The following is a 19,492-nucleotide window of genomic DNA, read 5'->3' as shown; positions in this document are numbered from 1 at the left end:
TCAGGAGTTGGAAAAATTTTTACTTTTAAGTTATAGTTAATAAGCTTAGTTATTAATGCCTGTAAAAAGCTGTTGTTCCAGGAACTGGAGGTATGACCCACCCTGACTCCAGAGGACCCACAAGCAATTTGACCTTTGTGCCCCAGGAGGACTACAAGCAATCAAACTGGTATCTGATCCATAATGCTCCAGGGAGCAATGACCCTCACCCAGAACACAGATAAAGAATCACAGGTCAACAGGTGAAAGGATGCTAGAAATATTGGGAAACTGCAGGCTTTACCTCCCATCCAAGTACTAACCAGGCCCAACACTGCTTAGCTTCCAAGATCAGACGAGATCGGGCGCGTTCAAGATGGTATGGCAGTAGACTGCAGCCTTTATCTGATTAACCTTTTCCCTGAATTCCAAACCCCTTACCTACTTTTTCCCCTGAATTCCAAACCCTTACCTACACTTTTCTTCTCATAAAAAAAGGTTGGCTTGAGATGAAATGTAAGATGGTCTTTTAGGGTACATATGCCACTGTCTTCTCAGATTGCCGGCCATCTGAATAAAGCAGCCACAGAGGTTTAATCCTTGTCTCTGCTTATTGGTTCTGGTAGTGACATGCAGCAAGAACACCGATTTTTCCAGTTTCGTGACTACCCTCTCCTTCCTCACCCTCTAGACCCTGGCCCGGGGGGAAAAGCTCCACTGGGATTAAGGGAGTAGGGAGGGAGCACCCTCTTTGCCTGGACCACACAGGAGAGTTCGAAGTGGGAGGGTTCGTCCCTCCAGCTTTCCTTTCCCAGCTTGGGCCTCTTAGAGGAGGCTCACTTCACTAGCTCAGGCTCTCCCCTCCCCACCCTCTGTCTGGCTACAGCTCTGGGAAGGTTAAGGTTGAGCAACCCAACCAACTTCTGAGCATCCTGCCCAGCCCCTCCGGAGAACGCCACAGAAAGGGAGAATGTCAGAGGCGGAGTGCTAGTGACCCACTCCCATCTCCACCCTACGGATGTTTTCACCTGACCTTTGACCCATAATCCCTGCGCCTAGCACCTCCAGGGCGTTGCTTCAGGGCTGGGGGCGGGAGATGGGAAGGAAGTATCTCGCTGTTTCCTCACACCCTTCCCCAGTTAGGCTCCCTAGAGCACCGGGCCCTTTCCCAACAAATGCCCCAGGGACTCCCATTGCAGAGGAAAAACCTTTCCGCCACGTCCGGGCTTTTCACTTTCACTTCCTTGGCCAGAGAATCCCCTCAGTGCAACCGGCAGGGGTCAGCTGGGCTGAGGCTCAGAGAGGGCTGGTTGCGGTTTAAGGACACAGCGAAATAGTGGCACCCAGCTGAGACTAGCCCACACCCACCCACAGTAGGTGTCCCCTAGCCGGCTTCTCCGGGCCCCCAGTCTCCAGGTCCCTGGGCCGCAGACCGGGACGAGATGGTGGGTACGAGGAAGGACCAGAGGCTGGAGCAAAGATATCTTTGGGCGTCAGAAACTGCCCCTCCCCCTGCACAAAAACTGGGCCTGAGCGTGACTGGGTGCTCAGGGGCCGCTCCGCTTCTGGAGGGAGAGCAGGCGTCGCGATCAGGTAGTCACTGGTTCACTGACTTGACCTCCGGATCCTCCAGCGTCCCGGACGAAGCGTCTTTCTGCCAGGTTGAGAGCAGTGGCGAGTTCCTCCCGGACCAACGTCTCCGCTTGGGGAAGCGGGAGCTGCCGTCGGTAGTGCCTAAATCCGCGGGTGCCGGGCAGGGCCCGCACGGGGAAACTGGGGACTGGGAGCCGGACACGTAGGTGTGTCAGAGAATTAGCGAGGACAAGAGGCGCACGTCGGACGGAATCCCGGCGTCTGTCCAGCAGCGCAGTTCCTCCCTGCGCAGCGCCCGGCGGCTGCAACCGCGCCCGCTTCCCCGGGGCCGCAGCGACACCTGGCGGGTGGTGCGGGACGTGCATTTCCCCATCCGGCTGCGGCTCCTGCACCGAGGCAGCGCCCACCTACCAAACAACCAGGGTGCGGCCGCCTCTCTCTCCCGCCGCCAGCGTCTGGCCCAGTACCGATTCTCCTCCCACCTGAGGTGGGCAATGGATTACTCGTGAGTTTCCGCTCCTGCCGCCTCTAATGCCGTATCTACACACGAGCTTCTGAGCTTCGTAAGCCTCCGTGTTCAACCCTCCCGGACCTTACGGCGTGGGGGCAAAGCCAGGCTTCTTAGACGGGGCTTCAAAGCCCTTGCACGACCTGGTCCTGTCTCCTCTCTTACTTTATTAGGCGCCCCTGTCCCTGGTCTCCCCAGCTTGGCACCAGCCCCCTTCTCTCATGGCACACTTATCCTTAAGCCAAACCCTAGTTCACTGACACCCTCCCCCCATTCCCATCCCATCTTTGCCATGCCTCTCCCATAAGAGGCTGCAGGAAATAACGCCCCCAGCTGGGAGCTCTGGTGCCCTGCAAGTGATGGGAATCCCAGATGTGTTAGCCCTAAAAGGTCTTGGGAAATTGGGGGAAGTCCTCCTTGACTTTGCGTCCCTGGAGTTTTATACCCATCATTAAAGGGGGGCTCTGTGGCAGACAGGACTTTTGGCTACACCCTCCTCCACCCTGGCAGGTGACCTAAATCTGGACCATCTCTCATCCCTCACCCTCAGGAGTCAACTGTGCCACCCCACGCCTTTGTGTAACAAGGGCCCGTCCCTATTCCTACTGATGTGCGAGCCCCTGCCCCATGTCCCACCTTTTCCTTTGCTCTTTCAGAAAGTGCTTATTTCTAACCTGCTATACCATCAGCAAAGTTCCGCCATTGGGCACATACAGTTACAAGCACTCACACACAGGCTGCGTCTTTCTTACAAATGTCAAACACATCGTCATGTAAAGTCACACACTAGGTCTGAAAGAGTCAAAAGCCTGTATTTAATCTGATGTTGCACAGTGGGAGTCAGGGTCCCCTGCTTGAAACTAGGGGCTAGAGGTCCCAGAAGAGAGGAACTCCCTGAATCACACTTATACTCAATACCCGTGCATAGACTCAGTCACACCGCAAGTCATACAGGCACACTCAGAGTCACACACTCTAAACCACAGAGTCCCACACTGGGGTTTGGCGGGGCGGGGCGGGCTCCGGGAGGCAGTTACGTAAAAGCCCTTACAGTCCCCCCTCGCTCCCCCTCAACCCCCCTGCTTCCTCACGCAGTGCCAGCGCCCCGGGCGGCTTGGCGGAGGCCCGGGAACAGCTCGGCCTCGCGGAGGCTCCAGGCGCCGAGAAACCCGATCCTGACACAGCCCTAGGCTGCGCAAGGGAGAGGGGCCCAGAGCACCCCCCCTCACACACACACACTCAGGGTCCAGCCAAGCCACCCCAGGACGACTCACTTCCCATCCTGAAACAGCTCCCAGCACCATCCTGGGACAGCACCTAAAGCCCACTTGACAGCACCCCAATCCTGCAGATTGCCTTCTGGAATCATGTCATCCGGATCTCCGCCTAAGGGTGCCCTGACCTTCCCACCTCTGGCACCAGAAAACATCAAAGACTCCCCAAAGGTTGAGAATGGGAGAGGGCTGAAGCCATAGTGGCAGAATGAAAGTATCCAGCTTGAAGTTGCCCCTAATTCTCTGGAGCTGACTCCTCTTCCCTCCTCGCTGGGGCCCTCTAAAACCACCCTGAGAGAAAGAGGTAATTTCACTTCTGCTCCAGGCCTCTCTCAGATCTCCTGCCAACTGATCCCAAAATATTCTCTCAGAATTCTGAATTATTTGAAAGAGCCAAGGCCTTCCCTCCTTCTCTTTAACATCCTTCCCTCCTTCTTATTTGGAAGTTCTAACTCTAATCTAACCCCAGTTCCTCCTGTTTTGCCAAGAAGGAAGTTTGAGGGCAACCTGAGACATTGGAAATGAAATCCCCAAACGGAGGAAGGATTAAGGCTCAGGAAACCCCTGAAAGCCAGGAGTCTAAGAGGAGGGGAGAGAACGTCCATGCCCACCCCCCAACATAACCCCCACCTCATTCTGCAGCCCAGACTCTATTTTTTATAATAGCTTTTGAGTATCTGCCTGGGCTGCCGAGGCCCAGGCAAAAAGGGAATTTCCCCCTATGTTCTCTGTTAATGAACAAAACATTTCATGTTAAAATTCCTCCTCTGCCCCCAGCCCAGTGTCTCCAGGGCCCCTCAGCCTGACCAAGCAGGGGGATCACTAGGAGAGAAGTAACAGAATAGGGGGCAGCCCCCAGGGGAAGCATACTTTACATGGGGGGGGGCATATTTCTCATAAATAATTAGGGTGGCTTTTTTTTTTCACTTTTGGCTAAAACTCCACTGCTGTGGCAGCCTCCCAGAAAGGGCGGCAGGAGGGCGGCCGGAGCTGTCCCAAGGCCCAGGACAAGGCCCCCCTCCCCTGGGCAAGGAGCCTTCCCCAAGTTGTTTTCCTGGTCTCTTCCTCTTGGATGTTTTTTTGATTATTAATCACATTTTCCATCTGTAGGCTTGGTCCAGACCCCCTCCCCCTGGGGTCAGGGCTGGACAGAAAAAGGTGGGGCAGGCTCCAGGAGGATGAGTTGGGAACAGGATGGGCAGTGAACCCTGGTTTTGGCTGACCTGAAAGAGGCTGTAAGTGGCACGTCACAGATTCTATCCTCACCATCCTGGTACATAGTAGGACCTTAATAAACACAAGTAGAGTGGATGAATGAACAGGTATCCAGCTTTCACAGCACCCAACTGGAAATGGAAGGCAAAGTCCCTGGTGTTGGTTGCCTTGTGTTACAGGGAGGGAAACAGCTCAGAAAGGGAGAGTCACCTGCCCAGAGACACACAGCATGTGAGTGGCAGGGACAAAGAAGGACCTTAGTAAGGTTGATGGCTCCCTCATTCATAAAGCAGTCAATAAATATGTATTGAGCACCTATTATATGCCAGGCATTGATGTAAGTGATCGGCTACAGCAGGGAACTGGACAAAAACCCCTGCACTTTCAAGGATGTGGAGCATCTAGAACTTAACACATGTATAAATTGGTACCACCACTTTGGAACACTGTTTGGCAAGATCTACTAAGCTGAGCCCTGGCTGGTGTGGCCCAGCTGGTTGGAGCATCCTCCCATAGACTGAAAGGTCACAGGTTCGATTCCTGGTCAGGGCACATACCCAGGTTTTGGGTTTGATCCTGGGACCAGTTGTACACTAGAAGGTAACCAATCAATGTTTCTCTCACACATCAATGCTTCTATCTCTGTCTCTGTCTCTGTCTCTCTCTATCCTTTCCTCCCTTCCTCTCTCTCTAAAAAGCCCTGGCCAGTGTGGCTTAGTTGGTTGGGCATTGTCCCACAAAGTGAAATGTTGCTGGTTCAATTCCCAGGCATGGCACATGCCTGGGTTGTGGGTTTGGTCTCCGGTCAGGGCAACTGATCGATGTTTCTCACATCAATGTTTCTCTTCCTCTCTTTCTCCCTCCCTTCCCCCTTACTAAAAATAAATAAAATCTTTTTTAAAAAAAGATTTAAGCTGAACATATGTATTATCTTATGACCCAGTGATTCCACTCCTAGATATATACCCAAAAGAAATTATTGTAACCCTGGCTGGTGTTGCTCAGTGGATTGAGCACTGGCCCGAGAACTGAAAAGTCACTGGTTCAACTCCTGGTCAGGGCACATGCCTAGGTTGTAACCAGGTCCCCAGCTGGGGGTGAGGCAACTGATCGATGTTTCTCTCTCTCTCTTCCCCTCTCTCTAAAAATAAAATAAATAAAATCTCTTTTAAAAAAGAAATTATTGTAGAGTTCACCAAGAATGTTCATAGCAGTTTTATTCATAACAGCCTCAAACTGGAAACAACCCAAATGAATGAATAGACTGTGATATAGTAACAGCAATGGAGAATAATCAACTATAGTTTCATACAACAAAAATGGTTAAAGCTCACAGACAAAATGTTGAGCAAAGAAAAAAAAAGAACCAGACATAAAAGAATATATATTGGGTAATTTCATTTCTATAAAGGTCAAAAACAGGGAAACTCATTTATGGTAATAGAAGTTAGATTTGCAGTTACCTTTGTGGGGGAAGGGGAGGTCCAAGAGTGTACCCAGATATGTCAAAACTTGAGCTGAGCTGTGCACTTAAGGTTTGCGCACTTTACTGTTAACTTTTTGGCTAAAAAATAAAAAATAAAAAAAATCCCATGCTCTCATGGGACTCACATCCTAGTCAGGGAAGGCATATACTAACCAAAATATGTGAGTATATAATTTGTTCATGTGAGAGTGCAGTGTCTGACTTCATAGCTTCCTCAGGCAAGAGATGACAGCCTAAATACCATCTAAGAGAAGCCTAGATGAAGCCTGTTTGTCCTCTCCCATAGTGTCATACTCTTTTTCCTTATAGTAGTTAGTGTGTCATTTAGCAACCTAATTACTTCCATGGTGCCTTAGAGCTCCGTGAGGGCAGACTTGCAGACTCTATCTTCAGGAACCTTGAACGGGGTCTGCCATAGAGCAGGTGCTCCTAACCCTTGAAATAGGGTTGAATGAATGAATGAACGAATGAATGAGTAATGCAAGCAAGCAGGACAACATTGACCTGGGGGAGTAAAGTCCCAGGGCACAAAGGAGGAAGCCCATCTGAATGGTTCACAGCCTCAAGGGATGGGAAAGAGGGTTTGATATACAGTAAGGGATTAAACAGAGACCCAGAAGACAAGCTGAGTGGCTCAGAAACCACGCCTTGAAATACCTTTAGTGCCAAGGCCACACAGGCCTAGAAGTGAGATAAGAAGGTGAGGAATAGAACCTGATTTTTGTTTTAGAGAGATCATTGAGGCTGCCAAGTAGAGAGGCAGGTGAGAAAGTCTAAGTCTAGAAGTGGGGCTGCCAGGGAGGAGGTACTTGCAGTGACCATAGGAGAGACATGTCCAGCCTGACCTGCCATGGGGCTGAAGACAGAGGACAGGGATTTGGGGGAGGCACTTATATTCATCTTCTCCATTTGTTCCCATGACCCCTGAAAGAACCCCTATGTCTCTCTTCACACAGAGAACAGACCCCCTAGACACTTAGTTCAGTGGCTGCTTTTCCCAGAACCCTCCCCCTGGGTGATCCTGGGGTGTAGGTTAAGTTTGGAAAGAGAAGGAAATAGTTGGGGAGGGGGTAGAGAATCCAGAGGGGGAGAGGCACAAGAGAGGACAGGGAAGCTAGGGGTTAGCAGGGGTGTCCAACCTGTGGCCGGTGGGCTGCATGCAGCCCAGAATGGCTATGAATGCGGCCCAACACAAAATCGTATATTTACTTAAAACACTATGAGATTTTTTTGTGTGTGATTACATGTCACAGTGTATTTAATGTATGGCCCAAGACAACTCTTCTTCTTCCAGTGTGGCCCATCCAGAGATGCCAAAAGGTTGGACGCCCGTGGTAGGAGAGTATACATGTTTGAAGGTAGGAACAAGGGTGTAGACCTGCAAAATCACAGATGTAAGTTTTTCACTTTGTGTTGCAAAAATTTGCATGAAACTAATGCCCTGCTCAGAAGCACAAAGTCCCTCCCTCCATCCCACCCTCTCTCTCTTCTTCTTTTCCTCCCTTCTCACCCTGGTGGGCCCTCATCTCCCTCACCTCTCATTCTTCATGGAGGAGGCATTGTCTTCAAAGGATTGTCCCCTTCCAGAGCCAGCTTAGAGTCTGACCTCGACCCCTGTGCTGTAGAGCTGTCTCCCTGATAACAAGGCTGCGATTTCCAAACAGGACTGATGGCCATGTGGCCCCAAGATTGGCTCCCTCCCTTCAACTTCCACAGCGCCATTCTCAGCCAGGCTGCAGTCTACTGGCGGGGGGGGGGGGGGGGGGGAAGAGACTCTCAATCAGTGCCCCACCCCCAAAATGCGACTGTTGTGTTTCAGAAGACAGAGAAAAGTTAGAGATTTGAAGACAAGGCCAGAGATACCCAGGCCCAGGGAAACAGACAGAAGCAAAGGAGTAGTTCAAGGGACAAAATAGAATTAAATTCAGTTTAATAGACATTTATTAGCACCCTCTATGTGCCAGGCATAGAGGGAACATTGTGTACAAAAACATAGATTACTCCCAGGTTTTTGGCACGAGTGACTGGAGATGACAGTGCCATTCACTAAGCTAGAGAAAGAATTGGGGCTTGACATGTTCAGTTGAAGGGTCTAAGGGATGATGGCCAGTAGACAAGGGTGGAGAGAACAGAGAAGCTGAGAGAGGGCTGGCTGGTTGGCTGGAGGTGTATTGTCCCTGTCCAACAGCTCCCAGTGCCCTTGGTACCTTCTGTAGTAGTGGTGGTTGCCTGGGCATTCATCAAAGTCTTAGACTGACCTGGGCACCATAAGGGTGCTGGGAAATGACAAGATCAGAGAGCAGGGAGAGGATGTGATGAGAGGAAGGGGAGGAAAGGATTGCAGCTGAAATCTGGGAACCATGATTAGAAGAGAATCAGGAGTCAGAGTTTCCATAAGACTAAAAAGTAGCCTGGTAATGATAAGGAAACTCAAGAGTTAAAAATTTTGGCTGTATTTATAGTTGATAGACTTAAGTGATTAATGTAGGTGGAATCTCAGGACTGGAATACAGGACCTACAGGACTCCAGGAGGTCAAAAAGCAATTTAACCTTTGTGCCCTAGGGGATTTGCAATAGATGAAGATGGTATCTGAGTTGTTGATCAACAGATAAAGAAGTACTAGGAAAATCGCCTCTGGACTGCAACTCTTATTGATTAACCTTTTTTTTTCAAAACCCTTTCTTCTCTTTACCCTTCTTTACCTACCCTTTCTTCTCTTTATAAAGAAGTCAGCTTAAGATGAGATGTTAAGGTGGTTTTTGAAGGTACATAACCTGCTCTGTTTTCAGATTGCTGGTATCTGAATAAAGCACCCATAAAGATTCAATCCTTGTTGGTTCTGGCAGTGACAGGCAGCACAAATGCTGACTTTTCCAGTTGCAGTTAAGGCCAAAAAGAGCCCTGGGTTTTATCGGCCAGGAGTGGGGTGGGTCCAGTGGGGCCAAGCTGGTGCTATGGAGCATTTGCATATGCATATACATCAGCTATGGCTGATGTATACTCCACCAGGTGCCCCGTGGGCACAGTGTTGGTCCCCCACTTTCCACAGCCTCCCTGCTGTCCCCAGAGCCCTGCTTGGCCTGGGGTCCTCTCTCAGCCAGGCATGGGAAGAGGATGAAAAACCTACCCTGCCCCCAAACCTCCATCCCTGAGCCCTTGGTTTCCCGCCTTCCCAGGTGGGTCCTGAGCCTTCCTCTAGCTTGGAAGCCTGCAGTGGTCAAGGAAACCTGCGGGCCCTGAGGGGTAATTGAAACCAGGGCTAAGACATTAAAAACCATAACGTGGACTCCCCAGCTCCCCCAGGGTAGCTCCTGGTTTTCTTCTCACCCCAATCCTCCCTGCTGCTGACAGCTCAGGTCTCCAGGCCCCCACCAGCTGGGCCAATAACCCTTCTCTCCAAACCAACTAGAAGGGGCCTCAAACCAGAAGGCACCCAAAGCCAGCCCTCAGGGACCTCTTCTCTGTGCTCAGACAACCTCAGCATATATTAGGCTAACCACCCCCATACTGAAGTTGTCCCCAAATTCTAATCTTAGTCCTTTATTGCAGAACCTATCCCAGGGGGTTGAAGTTAGACAATGGGAAGGATTACTCAACAGTGAAAGAGAAAAGAGAGAGATAGGCGATGTGGGGTGGGAGTACCTCACAACCAACATGTGCTCAATAAATGTGTGGGGAAGAATCAGCCTGAGAGCCTGGGACCCACCAGAACAAGGTGCTGGCTGGCTCAGATATGAAGCACAAGCAGGACAGGTCACACACCAGGATGGCAAGAAGAAGGAAGGAATTCTGTGGCTTAGAGTTCCCCTTCTATCCCTCTTTCTCCCTCTGTGTCTCTCTGACAGAAGGGACAGGAAGCCTCATGTTTGTCGGCCTGATGGGAAGGCCCTCCCTCTGCACAGCTGCCTGATGATGATTCCAGGATTCCCAGATTCCCCACGAACGCTGGTGTGAGACTCTGTCTCAGCTTCTCTCTCTCTATCTGTCTCGCTCCCTGGCTCTTTAGTGAGACCAAAGGATCCAAATACCTAACTCCAATTACTGACTTTGGGGCCTCAGGCAAGTGACTTAATGTCTCTGTGCCTCAATGACCTCTGGAGTAAAATGGGACCATAACAGTGCCTATTTCCTAAGACTCTTGCAAAGATTCAATTAAATGAGATAATCTAGTCAAGTGTTTAGCACCAGCCTTGTAGGTACTAGAGGCCTCTTCACCTGCAGGCTTTGGCTTTCTCCCCACTGATGTCTCTAGGTCTCTTCTCTCTGTCAATCTTTCTTCCCATTTTCTCTACCTACGTTATCCTCTGTCTCTCAACCTTTGTCCTGATCCTTTTTCTCCCTGCATCTGACTCTGCAGGGAGAAACCCCCACATCCCAAAAGCTCTGTCTGACCTTGCTCCAAGCCCTGTTGGCACAACTGGCCTGGGTGGGGAGGGGTGGGATGTCTGGGGAGGCTTTTAATCCAAACATGGAATTCCTGGAAGCAAGATCACGCCTGGGCCTGAACATGGGTGAATCACAGCCGATGGGAAGAGTGATTGTGTCTGTGTCCTGTGTGGTGGGAAAGGAAAGCTGGGGGTTCAGTCTGGCAGCCTCTTGGAGAAACGGGGACTTGCCCTGACTGTACTGACCGCCCCCACACTTGGGCCCAAGCCAGACCACCCACGTCTAATGCCTGCCTGGAGGTAAGGCAACCTGCCCAGAGTCCAGGACCAAAAGAGGAAGCCCTCCACCTCTACATAAGACTGTCTACTTGCCCTCCAAATACTCTGGCCCACCATTACCCCAAGTCCTGCTCTGAGCTTCCCAAACCCCATCCCAAACCCTGTGTGGCTGCATGCTGCCTCCACAGATCCAGAGATTCTCTTCTCTTCTTTCTTTCTCTCTCTCTCTTCTCTCTCACTCCCTCCCTCTCTCTCTCTCTCTCCTCTCTACCCCTCCCTCCCTCTCTATCTCTATCTCTATCTCTATCTCTGTCTCTGCCTCTGTCTGTCTCCATCTCTGTCTCTCTTAACTTTGATCCATGACTTTGGCAGCTGCATATGCCTCACATTCCCAAACTGAGGCTGTCAGTGATAGAGAACTATGCGGTCAAAGAATCTTGTGTTCTTCACCTGGACCAAAGAGCCCCTTTTTGGAGAGTGGGGTGGGGTGACGCACAAAAAGTCCAGATGTCATTTCTATATCATTGTGGATCTGTGAGAGCAGAAAATGGTGTAGAATAGGCGCTCTAGAACTGTAAAGCAAATGAAGGCAGGGCAAACAAAGGACCCCAAACAGGGAATTGGATGGCTGAGGCTGTAGCAGGCAGGAGCATGGATAGACTGTGGAAAAGCTCCTGTTTGACTCTGTGGCTCAACAAGGAGTCTTCTTTGGGAACCAGGATTGGTCTCAACTAGCCCCAGACGCCCCCAATACTTGGGCCCCAGCCAGACCCCTCACGTCAGCCCTTGGGCAAAGGGCCAGATGTGTGAACCACTAAGACTAATCTCCCAGTTCCCTATTCCCGACACATCATTGCCTCAAGGTGCTCCCCAGCTTTAAGGAGACAGAGCTGGGACTACAGATCCAGAAAGGGAGAAACACTAGGTAGAGTCACATAGCAGGCAGAGGCTGGGACAGGAGCCCTGGCGTCCTGGCAGCCATCCTAAACCTGTCACAGGGGTCCTGTGACAACACTGTGACAGGGGCCAGATGTAAAAGAGGATTTTATGTGGGGAGAGTATCTAGGGATCCTTGACCATGTAGGCAGGTGGGTCAGGAATGGAGTATTTCCCATCAGGCAAGGGCAGATATGCAGCTTCCTGCCCTTCCCATCAGAGACAAGCATTGGGACAAAAGGTTCAAAGACACAAAATGAGAGCAAAAGAGAAGCAAGAGAACCTGGGAGGGAGATCAAGAAATAGACACAATCAGAGACAGAGTCAGGCACAAAAATAGAGATACAGAGAAAGAAAGGCGTGAGTCAGAGACAGAGACAAAGAGAGACATAGAATTAAAGACACAGACAGAGATGAAGAGACACATGAAGTCAGAGAGAAACACAGTGTCTCAGAGTCACAGAACAACAGTGACATGGAGTCAATGATATACACAGAAAGACTCAGATATTAAGAAACAAAAGAACAAACAAAAAACAGGCGAGAGAAATAGAGATGAGGTAGAGAGGGAGGGAGAGAGAGGCAGAGATGGAGAAACAGCAAGGCAAAGGGAGACAAAGAGTGAGGCAAAGAAAGAGATCAAAACAGCAGGAATGGGAAAAGCAGACAACAGAGGAGAATCTCCTTTTCTCCAGTCTCTCCAGCCTGGTCTCCCCAGGGTTTGGCCCGCCCCCCTTGCTATTATCTGGTCTCCATAGCAACAGGGAGGGCAGCACCAAATTTGCATATACATTTACATCCTTTCTTTCTGCATAATTCAACAGGTCTGTGCATATTCATGAGACTGTGAGTGAAGGTGACTCTCCCAATCCCTGCTCAAAACCTGGCTATGGTGCCCCCTGCTTGCAGTACAAGGTCATGGCTCCAGGCCCCACCTCACAGTCCCTGTCCCTGTCAGGCCCTGCTAACAACATTGTCTCCTGCTCTCAAAACAATGCCTGGTGTTTTTCTACCTCCAGACCTTTCCTCCGGTGATGCCTGCCTGCCTGCCAGGGAGGTCCTTCCCTCAGCATCGGTCCTGCCAATGATACACACGCATGCATACATACACATACTCACACATGTATGCACATGAACTCTGGTGCAAGGAGTGACCAGTGCTCACCCTGGCTCCTTGGGGAAGAAAGCTCCTAAGTCACACTTCTATCTGGTGTTTCTTTCAAAGAAGGGAGTGCATGAAAGGATCACTGGGGTGTAGGCTGAGCTCAAGACCGGCAGACCTAGAGAGAGGAACCTAGGACACTGTGGCCTCCATATGGAAACTGACAGAAATTGCAGTTAGTCAGAATAATTACAGCTAGAATAGAGCCAAAAGGAGCCTCAGGAACAGAAGGACTGAGGTGGCTCAAATGGCAGGGGAGAGGGTGCTAGGGCCAAGAACCCTTTCAAAGTGCCAGGCCTCGAAATCTCTCATGGGCTGGGAGGGGCTTCTCCAGGGCCTGATTCAGCCATAATTTTGGCTTCACCATCTCCCCCTGGACCCTATGGCAGCCTCCTCACGGCTCTTCTGCCCTGGGCCCCAATCCACCTTCCACACTGTAGCAGCCAGAGCTGTCTAATACTAATCTTTTTCTAAAAATAACTTTATTTATTTATTTATTTTTAGACAGAGGGGAAGAGAGAGAGAAAGAGAAGGAGAGAAACATCAATGTGTAGTTGCCTCTCCTGTGCCCCCTACCAGGGACCTGGCCCGCAACTGGGAATCGAGCTGGCAACTCTTTGGTTCACAGGCTGGCGCTCAACCCACTGAACCACACCAGCCAGAGCTATCTAATACTAATCTTAATTCCATATCATGTCCTTCTTAAAACCTTCCATTACCCTAAAGACTCTCCATTACCCTAAAGAAAAAGTCCAAGCTCCTAGGTCAGGCACTTAGGCCCTTCCAATTTGGTCCGCACTCACCTCTGAGTCTCATTCCTCATACTCTTGTCTTGAACTTAAAGCTCCAGTGGTCATTTCTATGTTCCTTTCACTTGTATGTCTTAGCTCATGCCTACACTTTATCCAGAATGTCCTTTCCATTTCTTTTTTGAGATTCTACACAAGCATCACCTCCTCTTCTTTGAAGCTTTGCGTGTCCCTGAAGACTGGACAAGGAGCTCTCAACTCCTGAAGTCTAATGAACTTCCCTAATCTCTGAACTCATCACACCAATAGTGAAATTATCTGTGTATATGGTTATAGTCTTCATGGGGCTGGAGGTTCCAAGCCCAGTGACGGTATTTGTTACATAGTGGATGATCATTAACTGCTTTTTGAATAACCAAGAGGTCACTGACCTCACTGAAGGCCAAATTTCAAGCCTAGACTATCCTCTCTGACTTGAGGTTCCTAGGGACTTCTGGAGGCGCAGCAAAAGGAAGAGATGGGCTATAACTTTGCGAATGCTGTCATCTAGTGGTCAGAATCAGAAGCGCAGCCAGACATCAGTTTCCCAGTGCAAGCACCAAAGTGAGAGCTGGAGATGCACTGCGGAACCAAACCTCATCTCTGAGTTCTAGGTTGGTTGGTGGTCCAGACAAATAGAGGTGAGAGGGGAGGTCGGCCCTGAGGAGTACTCAAAGTGCAGCACTGGTATCCTTTGAATATTCTTGATGAGTTCCAAGTAGACAGAATGGCAAGGGCAAAGGCTCAGAGGCAGAAAAATCTCATGGCCCTTGGGAAGAGGGAGGCATTAGTGTGGCCAGAGCCCAGGGTCCATGGGGACCAGACCAAAGAAGGGCTGAGCCATGAAAGTGACCAAGAGGGGGTCCTTTAAGGCCATGCACTGAATGAATTTGGATCTTGTCCTCTAATCTGGGCATAGGAAGACTAAAGGAAGCAAAATGAAAGATCCGGGTGTGGCCACACACTTGGAGGTTCAGTAGTCATTCATTCACTCACTCATTAAACATGTATCAAGCACCTACTATGTTCAAGATCCTTAGGTGACATCAGTGAAGACAATAAAGATTCCTGACTATTTGGAGCGAACATTTTCATCAGGAGCAGGCAGAAAATGAATAAAAACACTGAAGAAGTAAATTATATTTAAAAGGCAAACAAGAAAAGAGGAAGAGACAGGATAAGGAAGATCAAAAGTGTTTGACTGCAATGTTAAACAAAGTGGTTAGGACAGGCCTCGCTGAGGTGACATTTGAGCAAAAACTTGAAGGAGGGTGGGAGACAGCCATAGTATCTGGCAGAAGAGCACTCTAAACAAAGGGAACAGCCAGTAGCTTGGATAGGAGGAGAGCACCGAAGACCAGCAATGAGACTCTTGCAAGATGAAGGACACAAACCGATGGAGGTTGTGGGAATGGAGAAAGAACTAAGGAAGCAAAACCAGCAGAACTTGGTGCCTGCTTGGATATGGGAAGTATGCAACTCCTCCACTCATATTGTGTTCTTAAGTCCCCATTATACATGCCACCTCTAAGGCAGGTAATAAAAATGCTCAGCACATTCCATCCTGATGACCATCACGCATCATCTGGGTATTCCCCCAGGTCCCCAGCCCACACACTACTACTGTCCCTGGCCCCTTATTTCCTCAACAACTTCAGTGACTTTTCCTCCAGGCCACCCGGCTATCCACACTCACAACCAAGTCCTGTCAGCTCCTAGAACTCTCAAAGCCACTGACTCTTCCATCTCATCCTTTAGTTACTGTTATGGGTTGAATTGTATCCCTCCCAAAAAGATCCATTCAAATCCTAACCTCTAGTACTTTGAAATGTGGCTTTAGCCCTAGCTGGTGTGGCTCAGTGAATTGAGTGCCGGCTTGCAAACCGAAAGGTTGCTGGTTCAATTCCCAGTCAGGGCACATGCCTAGATTGCAGACCAGCTCCCCAGTAGGGGGCGTGAGAGAGGCAACCACACATTGATGTTTCTTTCCCTTCCCCTCTCTCAAAAAATAAGGAGGGTAAGGCCTGGGCTTGAAGTCCATGTAGGCACCCATTGCTGCATGGTGCACCATGGGGTCGCCATGGCGGACCTGCAGCAGCTTTGGATGCAGGAGGTGGTGGACTCCTTGGTGAAGAGTCTGGACAGAGAGAATATCTGGAAGATGGAGGACCTCATGTTCCTGTGCAGCGCTGGCTGTTGTGAGGACAGCCAGGTGTCCATGCAGCAGGTGCACCAGTGCATTGAGTGCTGCCTCACACCTCTGGCTCAAGCCCAATCCCTGGATACCAGCGAGCTGGAGAAGTTCCAGGACCACCTGGCATGGTGCGCCATGCGTTGCAATGACAAAGCCAAAGATTCAATAGATACAGGGAGTAAAGAGCTTCAGGTGAAGCGGCAGTTGGAGAGTTGTGTGACCAAGTGTGTGGATGACCATATGAACTTCATTCCAACCATAACTAAGAAGATAGAGTAGTCCCTCTCATCTATTCAGATATAGAGGCCTTTGCCATTGGCCACTGAGGCTGAGGGCAGGAATCTGTTTAAAATGAAGAATGAGAACTTTGGTCTTTTAAGCACAGTGTATGAATGAAGGAATTAAGGATGGCATCAAGGTTAAGGCATGTGTCACTTGCCTCTGGGCACTGATTCTTTTATGTTTTAATCCTAGAAAGTGAAATGAAAAAAACTGGTGCTAAAATTTGGGTCAGGGAGTTTTAGAGAGACTAATTTTTATGTGGCAAATGCTTTCCTGGCAGCAGGTATTTCCCTCAAATCAAGCCAGAGCCCTCTGAGGTACCAACAGGCTGATAGGTTCTTCTAACCTGCCAGTGATCTGGTGGAATATGAGAAGAGGTGGTTCTGTTTGTTGCCAACCTCCTGTTTACCAGAAGCATCACCACATCATTTTTCATAAGCTGTAAAACAAAATCCATGAGGTCACTAATTTAGAAGGGGAAAAATGGTTTCTGGGTATTTGTTTTGCTGGGTTTTGTTTAATATACAAGGGCATGAAATTGACTTAAGATGTGGAGTTGGGAGATGTAGTTTGGATAAGAACTTTGAAAGCTTCATCTAAATATCTGTTTCTGTCCATCAAGATGTAGATGCTCACTTCTTAAATTCTCACACATGACGTCTTTCAGTTTAGAGATCCTGCAAAAACATGAGAGGCAATGTCATGCTGGGTATGGGAAGCAGACTTTCCTTCTCACTGGCTGCAGTGATGAGCCCTGAGCCTGTCTGCAGCAGAGTGGCAGGACGATCTTGCAGTGGTACTCTACCTTGACGAGAAAGAGGGTTTCGAGTGTGCTATACACCAATATCCAGGAATGAACAATGAAAGAGGAACTGTGGACTGCTTAATTAAGAGAATTATGAAGTACTGGATTTGGAAAAAATCTGGTTTTCAGGAATGAAACCTGAGTCCAGTATTGCTTATTATCACGCTGAAATAACAGAGCCCTATTGAGACAATCTTTTGGCAACAGGAAGGTCAAGGTAGAAAAAGGAAGCAACTCAAGTGAGCTGCGGCTCCTGTAGAGCAAGAGGGGCCATCCCTCCTCCCTGACCCCGCCATTACCAAATACCACTTTTTCCTGGGGGCTTTGCAATTTGCAGAGTTCCGATCCCAGCTCTGGCAGCTTACCGTTTTGATAAGAACCTTGTCTTTTTACCAATTTATTAGTTGAAATGGTAATATAACCTTTCCGTTTGCTGTTTCAGGACTATGATACATTTTCCTAGTGGTCTGGTTTTAAAAAATAAATAAGGTTTAATTTTTCCTCCAAAAAATAAAAATAATAAAATTAAATAAGTAAATAAAAGCTTTTAAAAAATGTGACTTTATTTGTAAATAGGATCTTTATAGAGGTAATCAAGTTAAAATGAAGTCATTTAGGGTGGGCCTTAATCCAAAATGATTTGTATCTTTATAAAAAGGAAAAATTTGGACACTGAAAAAGACATAAATAGATGGAAGATGATGTGAATGTAGATGACTGGAGTAATGATTCTCTTAAAAAAAAAGATTTAATTTATTTTTAGAGAGAGTAGAAGGGAGGGAGAAAAACATTGGCTTCCTCTTGTCAGGCCCCCAACTGGGGACCTGGCCCACAACCCAGGCATGTAGCCTGACCAGGTTTCAAACCAGTAACCTTTCAGTTTGTGGGACGACAACCCAACCCACTGAAGCACACCTGTCAGGGCTAGAATAATTATTCTAAAAGCCAAGAAGGCCAATGACTGCTGGTAAACCAGAAGCTAGGATGAATCAGGGAAGAAATCCCCTAAAGGTTTCAGGAGAAAATGGCCCTCCTGACACCTTTATTTCAGAACTCTAGTCTCCAAAACTGCGAGACAGTAAATTTCTGTTGTTCTAAGCCACCCAGTTTGTGGTACTTTGTTTATGGCAGCCTAGAAACTGGTACAGTTACCATGCCCTCTCCTAGCTCTTTCAACTACTTCATTTCACTCCAGACATTTTCATGGGGACCTCCAGGCCACTGACTCCTGCCCCTTTCTATCTTCATTTCTTTCCAGATCCAGTTTGGATTCCTTGGTCCTTTACTACATGTACTCTCTCGCTAGTCTCCTTGCTCTTCTTCCATCATTCCTGCCTGTCTTAACCTCAGCCTGGAAGAATGCAACAATGCTTTCTCTGAATCCTCACTTGTCCTATGGGTGTTCCTAGAGCTCATACACCCAGACTGATGACACTACATTTTCTTTTTCTTTTTTAAGGTTTTATTTATTTATGTTTTAGAGAAAGGGGAAGGGAGGGAAAAAGAAAGGGGAAGAAACATCAATTGGTTGCCTCTTGTACATACCCTGACCAGGGGACCAAACCTGCAACCCAGGCACTTACCTTGACTGGGAATTGAACTGGCGAACTTCAGCTTTACAGAACAGCACTCAACCAACTGAGCCAAACTGGTCAGGGTGACACTACATTTTCATGGTCACCAGCCTCAACAGGGCTTTTAGCTCTGTACAGCTATCCTCCTGCAACCCCCTAGTTATCTCTCCCAATTGCAACAACTGCCTCCCTTCCTTCATACCAGCACAGGGCTCTCAGCAGCAGAGCTGGACTCCTGCTTCTAGAGATAGAAGCCATATGAATTATTAAGTCACTCTTGTCCTACCTTCACCTCCACACTATCTGCATGAATATCCATCCTTAACTCCTTCCCTCCTATTATAAGAAATCAGCTCTCCTTTTCCTTTGGGAGATCCCTACCTCCAGACTTCTGAGTCCCATTCCTTTTCATCCATTCAGGAGTTTCATTCTATGAGTTACCCACAATCCCCTGCATCTTTAATCTCTTTTCCTATTGGAGTCCTCTATCGGCCTGCAAACATGTTCAAGTCTCTGCCAACTCATAAATACATACATACATACATACATACATCCATACATACATACATCCATCTGTAGTCTATATTCCTCTCCTGCTCTTTAGTACCTCTCTCCACCAATTCACAATCCAACTCTTAAAAGAGCTATTTAGAAATGTCATAACCTTTTCTAACAAATATGTGGAGGCAAAAGCCATACTATAGTGGCTTAAGAACAAAGTAGGAAGTAAAATAACTGCTCTGGCTGGTGTGGCTCAGAGGATTGAGTGCTGGCCTATCTGAGAGGTTGCTGGTTCAATTCCTATTCAGGGAATATGCCTGGGTTGTAGGCCAAGTCCCTAGCTGGGGGCATATGAGAGGCAACCTGTCAATGTAGCTTTTGCATATCCATGTTTCTCTCCCTCTCTTTCTCCCTCTCTATAAACAAATAAAATCTTTTTTTAAAAAAACTGAATCAGAAAATATACACAACCCTCATGCTCCCCCGCTAAGCTTAGTCAGGCTACCAACCTCTAAAGGCCTCACTTATC

The 19,492-nt window shown here is 48.6% G+C and overlaps 1 protein-coding gene across 1 annotated transcript; it reads left to right on the top strand.

The window, feature by feature from the left end:
* Positions 1–15,687: 15,687 nt before the first annotated feature.
* On the top strand, positions 15,688–16,080 carry LOC129078389 (protein FAM136A-like). Its single transcript, XM_054583231.1, has one exon. The coding sequence runs from the start codon at positions 15,688–15,690 to the stop codon at positions 16,078–16,080; it is 393 nt and encodes a 130-aa protein (XP_054439206.1).
* The last annotated feature ends 3,412 nt before the right edge of the window (positions 16,081–19,492 follow it).

The sequence above is a fragment of the Pteronotus mesoamericanus genome, unplaced genomic scaffold (assembly GCF_021234165.1).
Source record: "Pteronotus mesoamericanus isolate MK-2021 breed Mesoamerican mustached bat unplaced genomic scaffold, CSHL_Meso_final contig_73, whole genome shotgun sequence".
NCBI classification, from domain to species: Eukaryota; Metazoa; Chordata; class Mammalia; order Chiroptera; family Mormoopidae; genus Pteronotus; species Pteronotus mesoamericanus.
The sequence above is the reverse complement of the archived record's forward strand: the minus strand, read 5'-3'. Positions and strand labels throughout refer to the sequence as shown.

Excerpts from the sequence above, each read along its gene's own strand:
- LOC129078389 (XM_054583231.1), top strand. The coding sequence starts at position 15,688 with ATGGCGGACCTGCAGCAGCTTTGGATGCAGGAGGTGGTGGACTCCTTG.